The sequence below is a fragment of the Chiloscyllium plagiosum genome, chromosome 35 (genome assembly GCF_004010195.1).
Source record: "Chiloscyllium plagiosum isolate BGI_BamShark_2017 chromosome 35, ASM401019v2, whole genome shotgun sequence".
NCBI classification, from domain to species: Eukaryota; Metazoa; Chordata; class Chondrichthyes; order Orectolobiformes; family Hemiscylliidae; genus Chiloscyllium; species Chiloscyllium plagiosum.
The window spans coordinates 6,840,713-6,854,183 of NC_057744.1; the positions used below are offsets into that span (position 1 = coordinate 6,840,713).

General features: G+C 45.9%; 1 protein-coding gene across 3 annotated transcripts in view; it reads left to right on the forward strand.

Annotated features, from left to right (window-relative positions):
* rnf214 (ring finger protein 214) overlaps positions 1 to 13,471 on the forward strand; it is a 70,988-nt gene that overhangs the window by 12,564 nt on the left and 44,953 nt on the right. For 2 of the 3 annotated variants that reach the window (XM_043676576.1, XM_043676574.1), the window contains 3 exons: positions 4,056 to 4,206; positions 6,279 to 6,795; positions 12,812 to 12,871. In XM_043676576.1, coding sequence (XP_043532511.1) covers positions 4,056 to 4,206; positions 6,279 to 6,795; positions 12,812 to 12,871 — 728 coding nt within the window. Of the gene's footprint in view, positions 1 to 492; positions 579 to 4,055; positions 4,207 to 6,278; positions 6,796 to 12,811; positions 12,872 to 13,471 lie in introns of those variants that run through there. The other variant, XM_043676577.1, reaches the window with a different exon arrangement.

Genomic DNA, 13,471 nt, shown 5'->3' on the forward strand with positions numbered 1-13,471 from the left:
TCGCCCTCTGTCTCACACAGATATGCACACACATTCATGTACAGATTCTCTCTGTCTCACACATACAGACACTACATATTTCACAAACACATTATTTGTCTCTTTTCACATACCCATATTTTCTCTCCTTCTGTCTGTCTCTTACGCACATACTCCCTCTCTCACACGCATACACTGTCTGATTCTCTCTCACACACACACACACACCTCTCACCGAGTCCCTCTCTCTTTCCAGTGTGTCACTGAGGTGACATGCAATATGTAGCTGACTGGATCCAGGAGGAAATTGCATCACGACATGCCCACACAAACTGGCGAATGACACACACACACTGGTCTAACTCGTATATCTCAACGTGTAGCTCCAATCCGTCCACATCTTTCTATTGCTGTTGTCTTATTGGTCTTCCCTTCTTGTGGAACAGCCCACCCGATCTCTGAAGCCATTTTATTATTGGCCAACATTCGAGGGTAGGTTTAGTAGAGCCTGTTGTGCCAATGAGTCCTGTTGTTGCTGCTTGGTCATTCTGTGTTCCTGTTGTACAGCCGTGTGGTCCCTGGAGACTAGAGGGAGACTGGTAGGTTAAAAAGAGCATGGTTGACAGAATCTTCCTGCATTGTTTATGATAAAAGTGATTTTCCTCTCTGGTGTTTTATATAGTTTGATTGGCAAAGTCTGTGGAAAGGTGGCACAGCTTTTTTTAAATCATGTATAAACCCAAATTAAGTGAAATTAGCTGGAAGGTTTGTGCTGGAACGTTTATGCTTCCTTTCAGTCCCAGTGTTCATAACACTGAGGCAGTGTTCAGCATAGGAAGTGAGTATTGGTGAATTTCAGAAATCCGCCTTTGTGTTTTATTAGCAGTTTCATTTTGGTTCTTCACTCCTAGAAAGACACATGTAGTAGTTAAGTTTTTATGAGGGTTGTGCATTTACATAGCACCTTTCCTGACTGGTATGTCGCAAAACTGTGCAGACAATAAGCTAACTTTGAAGTGTGATTCCTGTAATACTGTAAGAGGCTGAGGGAGTTAGTTAGCTCGGTTGGCTGGAGAGTTGGTTTGCGATGCAGAGTGACGCCAAGAGGATGGGTTCAATTCCCACACAGGCTGAAGCTACCATGAAGGTCCCAACTTTCTCAACTTCACCCCTCGTCTGAGGCGTGGTGACCCTCAGCTTAAACCACCACCAGTCATCCCTCTCTATGACAAAGCAATCCTGCGGTGCTGTAGAACTATGACAGCTACTATTGGAATAGGAAATGTGACAGCCAATTTATACGCCCCAAACAGCAAAGTGAAAATGACCAGATGACCTGTTGTTATAATTGTGGTCCACACTGGCCATAGCAATTGGGGAAAATTCCTCTGTTTTTATTTGCAATGGGATCTTTTATATTCATCATGAGGGCAGAACAGGGCCTCAGTAAAATACCTGGAAGTTGGCGCTTCTGACACTGCAGCACCTCCGCGGTATTGGAGTGTCAGCCTAGACTGTCTTTTTAAGCTGATACTTTGAGAAAGTTTTTAAGATGAGGTGGGATCTGTTCCTTCCTAGACAGTTGGGAATGTTAGGAATTCTATACTAACATGACAATGTGTCCTTTAAGCTACTCTGAGGTCCCCGCCAGTGTGTCACACTTTGAGTCTGGTTATTAGGTTAGGTTAGATTCCCTACAGTATGGAAACAGGTCCTTCGGCCCAACAAATCCACACCGACCCTCAGAAGAGTGACCCGCACAGACCCATTTCCCTCGCACTAACGGACCTAACCTACGGGCAATTTAGCATGGCCAATTCACCTGACCTGCACATCTTTGGACTGTGGGAGGAAACCGGAGTACCCGGTGGAAACCCACGCAGACACGGGGAGAATGTGCAAACTCCACACAGTCAGTCGCCCAAGGCTGGAATTGAACCTGGTTCTGGAAACCACTATCATTATAAAGACCTCGCAGCTTCACACGGCAGAATAAAATAATTGAAGGGAATGTATTTAGCAGACTGTGGATTGTGGAGTGCGTCCACGTGTGATTTTTGTTGGATTTGGTTTATTATTGTCACATGTGACTCAGTACAGTGAAAAGTTGTGCTTTACTTGCAGTACAGGTAGATCATACCACACAAGACCTTAGGGTGATAGAACAGAGTGAGGAATACAATGTCATGGCTCCTGAGAAGGTGCACAAAGAGCAAGATCGACATTAGATTTGAAATTCTGTTGGTATTCAAGAATCATGGATGGCACAGGAGTGTAGATTGTATTGATTGTATGAAGCTGTGCCCTTATTGAGGGCAGGAACAGGTGACGGGGGCCGTGCAGCAACCTCCTGTTTCTGTGTTCTGATTTCATTTGTCATTTCCTTGTGCCTAGTTTTAATGGTGTTATCAAAGTGTTTGATATTGAAACATAATTATGAGTGTGATGAGATTTGAGACCAATTAATTTAAAATTGCAACAACTATCTATCGATGAAAGGTGTAACCAGAGATTAGATTACTTATAGTGTGGAAACAGGCCCTTCGGCCCAACACGCCCACGCTGACCCTCCGAAGAGCAACCCACCCAGACCCATTCCCCCGCATTTACCCCTTCACCTAACACTACGGGCAATTTAGCATGGCCAATTCACCTAACCTGCACAGTTTTGGACTGTGGGAGGAAACCCACGCAGACCCGGGGAGAACGTGCAAACTCCACACAGACAGTTGCCTGAGGCGGGAATTGAACCCGGGTCCCTGGCGCTGTGAGGCATCAGTGCTAACCACTGAGCCACCGTGCCGTCCATGTTCAACGTTATGGAGGGTTTTGATGGAGTAGATAAGGAGAACGTAGTGCCAGTGGAAGAAGGGCCAGTAACCAGAGCATATAGCTTTAAGATGATTGGCAGCAGAACCTGAGTTGGCATAAGGAATCTTGTTGACACTCAGTGATTTGATGATCATGACCGAGAATGATCTACCTAAAAGGATCGTGAAAGAAAATTCCACAGCATCCATCAAAAGACAGTAGAATGCTTCATTCTGTGCTTGTACCATTTTATCATCAAGAGCAAGTGGTTTTGGGGTTACTGTCAAGTGGATGATTGATAGCTTTGTCCTTCCCACTCCCCGATAATGATTAGATTAGATTAGATTCCCCACAATGTGGAAACAGGCCCTTCGGCCCAACAAGTCCACACCGACCCTCCGAAGAGTAACCCACGCAGACTCATTTCCCTCTGACTAATGTATCTAACACGATGAGCAATTTAGCATGGCCAATTCACCTGACCTGCACATCTTTGGACTGTGGGAGGAAACCGGAGCACCCGGAGGAAACCCACACAGACACTGGGAGAATGTGCAAACTCCACACAGACAGTTGCCCGAGGCTGGGATCGAACCTGGGACGCTGGTGCTGTGAGGCATCAGTGCTAACCACTGAGCCATCGTGCTGCCCATGTTCAACGTTATGAAAGGTTTTGATGGAGTAGATAAATTAAATGTACTTTAACCAACGCCTTCACTAGTGACTGTGGAGTTTGTTCTTTGGTCTGAATGGTTAGATTTGTTGTCTGGTTTCTGTTCAGGAGCAATGCGAGTCACTGACAAGGCCATCATTTGTTACGCCATTGCCCTTTCCAAGGGGTTGGCGAGCTGTATTTATGAACGGCTGCAGTCCATGTGTCCCATTGACATTTGTAGTGCTCTTAAATAACTCCATGATAGTAAAGAAACAATAGTTAAAGCTGCAAGTCAGGATAGAGTGTGGCTTCGAAGCAAAGACATAGCTGACTGATTTTTTTTAATAAGCAAATTAAAAAATGCTAAATTGCCCATGGTGTTAGGTAAGGGGTAAATGTAGGGGTATGGGTGGGTTGCGCTTCGGCGAGTCGGTGTGGACTTGTTGGGCCAAAGGGCCTGTTTCCACACTGTAATGTAATCTAATCTAAAATCCTAGAGATGTGAGGAATGTCAATAAAACATGTCATTTTTAAGGGAGGATGATTTTAACCTTGTGAAATTTCTATGACCTACATTTTGATAAAATCTCATTCTGTTGTCAACATACAGAGCCTGTGGAAGTCATGGATTTAGAGGAAAAACCTAAGGTAACATCTGCCAACCCATCCCTAGAGACCACATCTGCTGACTCGTCATCAGAGATTTCTGGATATGTTGCTACTGTGGAGCATGACACCGCACTGACAGATCCTGCTATAAGGTATTCCACTAGCATTTGCCGATGTGTAGATCAGCATTGCTGTACAGGTTGCTCACATTTATACTTTGCCATTTTCTAATCTTGTTTCATTCAGTGGGTGTGGACACCACTGGGAAGACCAGCATTTGTTGTGCTGTCCTAATTGCTCGTGCACTGAGTGGGCTTCATGAAGTGGTGTGTTCTAGCTATTTGTAGAGAACGTAATAAAGTAGCTTGTGAGGTTATTTCAGAGGGGAGTTGAGAGTCCCCTGTCATGTGACTCCACGGCCAAACCAAAGAGATCCAGTTGGGTAGGTTTGATTGGTTTCTCCCCTAAAGGACGTTTTGCAAACTAGATGGGTTTTTATAACAATCCAACAGGTCGGTGAGCTCAGTTGACTAGATGGCTGGTCGGTGATGACCACAACGTGGGTTCAGTTCCCACACTGGCTGAAGGACTCTCCTTCATAACCTCACCCCTCGCCTGAGGCATGGTGACTCTCAGGTTAAACTCACCACCAGCTGTCTCTCTCTCTAATGAGAGGACAGCCCTGTGATCTGTTAGGGTTGTGGCGACTTTGTCTTGCGTTGTGTTCTCCTACAGCATGGAGACAGACCCTTCGATCCAACTAATCCATGCTGACCATGTTCTCCATCTAAACTAGTCCTACCTGCCTGCACTCAGCCCTTATCCCTCCAAACACTTCATATTCATGTACTTATCCAAATGTCTTTTAAATGTTGTTGCTGTACTTGCATCCACCACTTCCTCTGGTAGTTCATTCCACATACAAACCACTCACTGTGTAAAAATGTTGCCCTCGTGTTTTTTATAATCTTTCTCCTCTCACCTTAACAATATGCCTGGTAGTCTTGAAATTCCCCAACACAAGGAAAAGGCACCTGCCATTCGCTTTATCTGTACCCCTCATGATTTTATAAACCTCTATAACGTCACCTTCCAATCTCCTGTGCTCCAGTGAAAAAAGTCCCAGCCCATCCAGCTTCTCCTTATAAGTCAAACCGTCCAATCCCAATAACATCCTGGTAAATCTCCTCTGAACCCACTCCAAGTTAATAATATCCTTCCTATAACAGGCTGATCTGAACTGGACACAGTTCTCCAGAACAGGCCTCACCAACATCCTGTACAACATCAACATGACACCCCAATTCCTATATTCAATGGTCTGAGCAATAAAGGCAAGCTAAACACCTTCTTAACCACCCTGCCTACCTGTGACACAAACTTCAAAGAATTATATACCTGAACCCTGTAGGTCTCTCTGTGAGATGTGGGTATCGCTTGCAAGGCCAGCACTTAATGCCCATCCCTAACTGTCTTTGAACGACATGGCTATCTAGTCCATTTCAAGGGGCATTTAAGAATCACCCACTTTGTTTGTGTCTGGATTCACACGTTGACCAGATTGGATAGGGCCAGTAGATTTTGAATTTGGCATGGGTGAAGTCTGAGGTCTTGTTCGATACAAATTCCAAGAAATTCCCTGTATTCTGGCACTTCACCATCTCCAGTATCTCCTCACCCCAACCTGACACCATGGTTATGATATGAAATGCTGATTATTGTCAGTTTGAAGTGATTGTAAAGGAGCTGGCTCAAGGTAGAGATGCTTTTCCCTTTGTGCTTGCAGAGAAAAGAGTCGAATGTTCTAAGGCTCGACAAGTTGCCTTATACATAACAGCAAGTTTCACTTTGACTCCTCCCCATACCACTTACTAAAATGTGTTCATCAGCATTTCTGATTTGCTGGAACCAATGATGCCAGTGGCTGCTGGTTAACACAAAATTTATTTGTGAAACAAGTACATTTTTATTAATTTTGCTACCTTGCTGAAAGTGGGGACCTTCAGTCAGAAGTGAAAATAAGCATGCAGTCAGTCTGCAGTGCCCAAGTTATTTTACTGACCCATCATTGGAGGGAAGAGCTTGTTTCCTTTTGAAATGTAGATAAATGTCCCACTTTAATTGATACTGATGGTTTAAACCATATTTAAGAGATTAGAATGTCTTGAGTTACAAATTATTGGCATAATTTTGTTTTCCCTTTGTTTCCCCCGGCTACCTCAAGTGATTCGGACCTGTCTTCGTCTGATCAACATCCCCCTCCTGCAACCTCCGAGCCTGGGCTGCTCACCACCTCACAGTATCCTGGATTACTTGCAGAGGACTTTGATGATATCTATGAATCGGACCCAGAAAACAGAGCTGAGGAGGAGTTTGTTGAGTATTTCCCAGATGTAATGGGTGCCCATACAGTACCCAGACTCATCAATGGAATTCAGCATTCGGTGCCCTTCATTGATTATGGAGAAACCTTACATCCTTATGTGCCAGGCTATATTGAAGAGTGCTGGCTGACTGATACACCTGAGGGACAGTACCATGATTCATTACAATGCACAAAGCCAACCACTGGTTATGGGGAAGATAGAGGGAATTGGAGCACGGGGGAAACAGTACCACCCCATGAAGAGATTGTGGTGGAAACATTGTATAAAGAGGGACCAAATGAAAACCTGGAGACAGAGCACAACAGCTTGAAGCAAGTCTCAACAATGAGGTCGTTCATAGATTTTGCAGTGCAGGTAAGTCTAAGCCAGAATGTGCACAGGTAATAGGCGTGTCATATATACTCATTATGAGTCAGAAGGTTGTGGGTTCAAGTCTCACTATTGTGCTTTGGAAACCAAGTCTAGGCTGACACTCCGCGTGCAGTTGTGAGGGAGTGCTGCACAGTCAGAGGTGCTCTTTGTTGGATATGAATCCCTCAGTATTGAGGCAGCTCTCGCCAAAGCTGCAAATGCCATCTGCAGAGACTGTGATGAAGGTAAACGTTTGCTGCTATTCCTTCTCGACCTGTCTGCAGCTTTTGACGAGGTTTGCTTGTACCGTCCTTCTCTAACACTTCCCCAGTGGTGTGCCACTTGAGGAGGGTACTGTTGGTGCTGGCTCTGTTCCTGTGTGATTGTAACCAGAGAATCACCTTCTCCTGTTGCTCCTATGCCTTTACCTCTGATGTCCTTGGAGGATCTATTCTTTCTCCCCCCTTCCTTCCCATCTAGCCCTCACTGACATCATTAGTTTCCCCATGACGACACTCAGCTCTATCTCACCACCAGCATCCCATAATTTAGCAACAGTAGAGAGATTGTCAGACTGTTTATCTGACATCCAGAACTGTATAAGCAGAAATCTCCTTCAGTTAATAATTGGGAAGATTGATAGCATGGCTTTTGGTTCCCTTTCCGAATTCCATTGCCTGGCTTCTAGCTCTATCCCTCTCCCTGGCAGCAATCTGATATTAAACTAGTCTGGTGTAACATTAGTCTGGTGTTGTAATTGTGCCCAAAGTGACCTTCCAATCTCACATTTTTGCATTCAGTAAGACTTTCTGTTTCCACCTTCAACATCACCCCATTTCAGTATATCGTTACTGTAAACCTACTTCTTGCCAACATTACCCACTGGGCTTGACCATTCCAACATACTCTAGACGTGTCTTCCACATTCTACCCTTTGTAAACTTGATCATCCAAAGTTCTGTTGCCGGGTGTCTGAACTCGCATCAAGTCCCATTCTTCTAAACTTCTGTGTTGGCTTCGTGACTAGTTCCTGATCGAGCAGCAATTTGATGTTAAAACATTTCAGGCTTGTTTTCAAGGCTTTGCCTCTCCCTATCTCTGTAATCTGCTCCAGCCCCACGACCCTCTGACAATTCTGTACTCTTCCAACTCTGGCCTTTTGAGCATCTGCAGTTTTAATCACTCCATTTTTGGTTGCTAGACCACACACCTCTCTGCCTTGCTTTCCTCCTTTACAGATTGGATCCTGAGTTTTTCCTGTGGTTCTCCAACAGATTTTTAACAAATGTAGTTTGTGGAATCATTTAAGTTTTCTTTTAACTTATGTAAAACCATTTGATTCCTTTATCATCATGTGACTGAACAGGTGACGTGTAGCTGAAAGAAAGGATTTGAACACATGTCCTACAGCACTACCAGGACAAATGGTGAAATTTGAATTCAATAAAATCTGGGTTTTTTTTTTCAAAAAAAGTTACCTCAATAGCAACCACCTGTCAGTTGTCATGAAGTAAATGTGATCCACTTATGTTTGTTATGGAAGGAAATCTGCCATCGTTATTTGGTCTGGTCTACCTGTGTCTCAAGACCCTGAGCAAAGTGATTGCCTCCCAACCGTTCTCTGAAATGGCTGAGCAAGCCACTCAGTTCAAAGGTGCCAGTGATACCCACATCCCATCTAAGAATGAAAAACACATAAAGTTTAGCCCCTACCTAAATGTTCCATGGCTGATTTATAAATCTGCTCAGAGTGCCAATTTCAATCTGTGCTACAAGCACATTTACCTTGTGTCATAGACTGCATGCATGAAAGTATATCACCCTCAGTCGTGCATTAACTGACCCCCTTCTCATGGTTATCCCCTTATCAGCTATGCCTGAAGTTAGATTCCTGACACTTTTGACATTCTGTGTGCTCTTACTAGTTCTGGAAACTTTAAAAATCTCTGCTGAGCCATCCCCCTCCCCCAACTTTAAATGTTTCTGCAATTTTCTGTGCAAAGGGACCCACTCCCACCCCACTATATAGTTTTAAGTCCTATCCACATCCTTAGTTCTGTGATTTTCCAGGACTCTGGTCCCAGCGTGATTCAGGTGGAACTTGTCTGGTTGGAACATTCCCCAATAATGATGTCAATGTAACATGAATTTGAACCTATTTCTCTCCCCAATTAACCATTACCATCAATTCTGGTTCACTGGAGAGTGCAGAGTCGAGAGTGTGTTGCTGGAAAAGCACAGCAGGTCAGGCAGTATCTGAGAAGCAGGAGGATCGATGTTTTGGGCATAAGCCCTTCATCAGGACTTATAGCCAAAATGTCACCTGCTGTGATTTCCCAGCAACACACTCTTGACTCTGATCTCCAGCATCTGCAGTCCTCACCTTCTCCTCAATGGAGAGTGCAGGAGGGCGTGGCCATAGCAGCACCAGGCATACATGAAGATGAGGTGCCAATCTGGTGAAGCTACTAAACAGGACAACTTGCATGCCAAGCAGCATAAGCAGCAAGTGACAGACAGAGCTAAACGATGCCACAACCAATGGATCAAATCTAAGCTCTGGAGTCCTGCCACATCCAGTTGTGGAATGGTGGTGGACAATTAAACAATTCATTGGAAGAGGAGGAGAAGGAGGTTCCACAGATATCCCCATCCTCATTGATGGAAGAGCCCAGCACCTCAGTGCAAAAGATAAGGTTGAAGCATTCGCAGTGATCTTCAGCCAGAAGTGCCGAATGGATGATCCATCTCAGGGCTCCTTGATGCCACACTCAGTCGAATACAGGCTTGATATCAAGGGCTATCCCTCTCCTGCAGGCTCCTCCAGCATCACAGATTAGGGTGGCATGCTGGCTCAGTGGTTAGCACTGCTGCCTCACAGCGCGAGGGACCCGGGTTCAATTCCCACCTCAGGTAACTGTCTGTGTGGAGTTTGCACATTCTCCCCGTGTCTGCATGGGTTTCCTCCGGATGCTCCGGTTTCCTCCCACAGACCAAAGATGTGCAAGTTAGGTGAATTGGCCATGCTAAATTGCCCGTAATGTTAGGGGTAAATGTAGGGGAATGTGTCTGGGTGGGTTGCTCTTTGGAGGGTCGGTGTAGACTTGTTGGGCCGAAGGGCCTGTTTCCACACTGTAGGGAATCTAATCTAATCATACCAGCCGTCAACCAATTTGATTCACTCCATGTGATATCGTTGGAGGCACTGGATACTGCAAAGACTATGGGCCCTGACAACATTTCAGCAATAGTTCTGAAGACTTGTGCTCCAGAATTTGCTGCTCCTTTAGCCCAGCTGTTCCAGTACAGGTATAACATTGGCACATACCCTACAATGTGGAATATTGACCAAGTATGTCCCCTCCATAAAAAGCAGGATAATCCCACCTGGCTGATTACCGCCCTATCAGCCCTCTCGATCATCGGTAAAGTGATGGAAGGTGTCATCAACAGTGCTATCAAGTAGCACCAGCTCAGCAATAACCTGCTCAGTGATGCCCTGTTTGGGTTCTGCAAGAGCCATTCAGCTCCTGACTTCATTCCAGCCTTGGTTCAAACATGGACAAAAGAGATGAATTCCAGAGGGGAGGGGAGAGGGACAGCCCTTGGTATCAAGGCTGCATTTGATTGAGTGTGGCACTAAGGAGCCCGAGCAAAACTAGAATCTGCAGGTACACTCTCCGATGGTTGGAGTCGTACCTAGTCCATTTTAGAATGGTTGTGGTTGTTGGAGATCAGTCACCTCGGCTCCAGGACATCTCTGCAGGAGTTCCTCAGAATAGTGTCTGAGACCCAACAATCTTCACCTGCTTTGGCAATGACCTTCGCTCCATCATAAGGTCAGAAGTGGGGATGTTCGCCAATGATGGCACAATGTTCAGGACCATTCGTGACTCCTCAGGTACTGAAGCAGTCCATGGCCAAATACAACAAGATCTGGACAATATCCAGGCTTGGACTGACAAGTGGCAAGTAACATTCGCGCCACACAAATGCCAGGCTATGACCATCACCAGCTAGAGACAATCTAACCATTGCTCCTGGACATTAATGGCGTTACCATCATTGAATATCCCACTATCAACATCTTGGGGTTTGCTATTGATCAGAAACTCAATTAGACTCACCGTATAAACACAGTGGCTACAAAATCAGAGGCTAGGAATACTGCAGGAAATAATTCACTCCTGACTCCCCAAACCTGTCCACAATCTACAAGGCACAAGTCAGGAATGTAATGGAATACTCCCCACTGGCCTGGATGAGTGCAGCCCCAACAACACTTGAAGGGAGCTTGAGACCATCTGGGACGGGGCATTCTGCTTGGTTGACACTGCATCTGCTCCCTCCGCCATTAATAATTGGTGGCGGTGGGGTGTGGTCGCACTGCAGGGTTTTCCAGAGATCACTGAACCTTACCTTCAGGGTCCACTGCCACTTCCATCTTTGGAGGAGATGGGGGGGTGGAGTTGTCGGTGGATGGATGGGGGGCACTGCCACCTTGGGGATCCCCCACCGGACCACTCGACATCCTGGCTTTCGGAGGTGTATTGCTGTTCCTTCACTGTCACTGGGTCAGAAACCCTCCCTCATGGCATTGTGGGTCAACCCGCCAGACTGCGGTGGTCCGGAAGGGGGAGGGGTGTGGCTCCCTGCCACATTCTTGAGGGCAGCTGGGCTTGACTGGCCAGCGATGCCCACAAAATCAACACAAAAAATGTTTGAGCCTCATGTCTACCTGTTTAATTGTATCTGCTTCTGCCACCCTCCACTAGCAGCACATTCCAAGCACCTACTACCCTCTGTGTGGAGAAACTTCACTTGCACATCTCCTTTGGACATTTCCCCCTCAGTTTGGGCCAATCCCCCTGGGATTTGACATGGCCGCCCTCTGTCAGGAGGATCTCTGGCCTCTCATGACTTTATGCAGTTCTGTCTGGTCGGCCTCTGATGCTGTGGTAGAAGTGATCCCGGTTTGTTTGGCTGCTCCATGTGGCTGGCATTCAGGTGGGCCTCTCCAGGGCCACCACATCCCCCCTGTCGTGTGGGGACTGGAGCTGCACGCGATGTTTCGGGTGTGGCCTGGCTAGAGTTTTGTGCAGCTGCAGCACAATTTGCTAAATTTTCTGCTCAGTTTCCCGACTGATGAAGGCAAGCGTTGATTTGATTTGATTTACTGTCATCACAGGTACCTGAGTACAGTGAAAAGCTTTGTTTTGCAAGCAGTACAGGCAGATCATAGCAAACAGGGACATGGGGTGCTGCGATAGAGCAAGACATACAAGGTCATGGCTGCACCAGACGTGCACAAAGCAAGATCAATGTTACTTGAAGTTAGAGAGATCTATTCAGCATTTTCATAACAGGCAAGACGAAGTTGTTCTTGAACCAGTTGGTATATGTGTGTTCAAGCTCATCTTGCTGGTTTGCGAGACACTGGTTGGATCACTGTTGGAGTGCTGCATGCAGGTCTGGTCTCCCTGCTGTGAGATGGATGTTGAGGCTTTGGTGGAGTTCACAGGGGATTTGCGGGTATGTTGCCAGGATTGGAGGGTTTGGGCTGTGCAGAGAGGCTAAATAAACTGGGTCTGTTTTCCCCGGAGAGTTGGAGGCTGAGGGGTGACATTGAGGAGGTTTGTGGAGTTGTCGGGGGGGCACGAGTAGGGTGGACAGGTGGGGTCTTTTCCCCAGGGTGGGGAAGTCCGAGTCTGGGAAGCATGGATTTGGGGAAAGGTTTGAGGGGGATCTAAAGGGGTAGGTTTCTCGCACAGAGTGTGTTGCATGAATGGCATGGGATGCCAGGGAAGTGATGGAGACTGGTACAATTGGAGTATTTAAAAGACATCTGGATGGGTATATGAATAGGAAGGGTTTAGAGAGATATGGGTCAAGTGCTGGCAAATGTGACTAGATTAGGATGTCTGGTCAGCATGGACAAGTTGGACCAAAGGGACTGTTTTCTGCTGTACATCTCTATGGCTCTCTAACTGGAACTTAAGTGATTTGTTTTCTGTTGCAGACAGACTGTGTTACTGTAGACGCAGAGGTCAGCACAGACAAAGATATTGAAAAGTACATGGTAAGTGAACTGTGAACTCATATTGCTATTAACTACGGAGTTCCTGAATTCAATAATACTTCTTTTTCTTCATTCTTGCACTGTCCAGAGAACAGTGAACGTTCTTACAACATCTATACAATCCATGGGTGAGTTGACCCAAGTCCACTCATTCCTCAGAAAGTGATTTTCTAAAGTAGACGTTAGTTATGACAGAAATCAGCACTTTTGCATTTACTGGAATTGTGCTTTTTTTTATTGGTATAGGTATATTTAGATTTTTTTTAAGATTTAGATTTTTATTGTCATGCATACTCAGGTACAGAGGTAGAGGTAAAAGAAAGTGAGGACTGCAGATGCTGGAGATCAGAGCTTAAAAATGTGTTGCTGGAAAAGCGCAGCAGGTCAGGCAGCATCAAAGGAGAAGGAGAAACGACATAAGCCCTTCTTCAGGAATGAGGAGGGTGTGCCAAGCAGGCTAAGATAAAAGGTAGGGAGGAGAGACTTGGGGGAGGGGCATTGGGAATGCGATAGGTGGAAGGAGGTTAAGGTGAGGGTGATAGGCTGGAGAGGAGGTGGGGGCGGAGAGGTCGGGAAGAAGATTGCAGGTTAGGAAGGCAG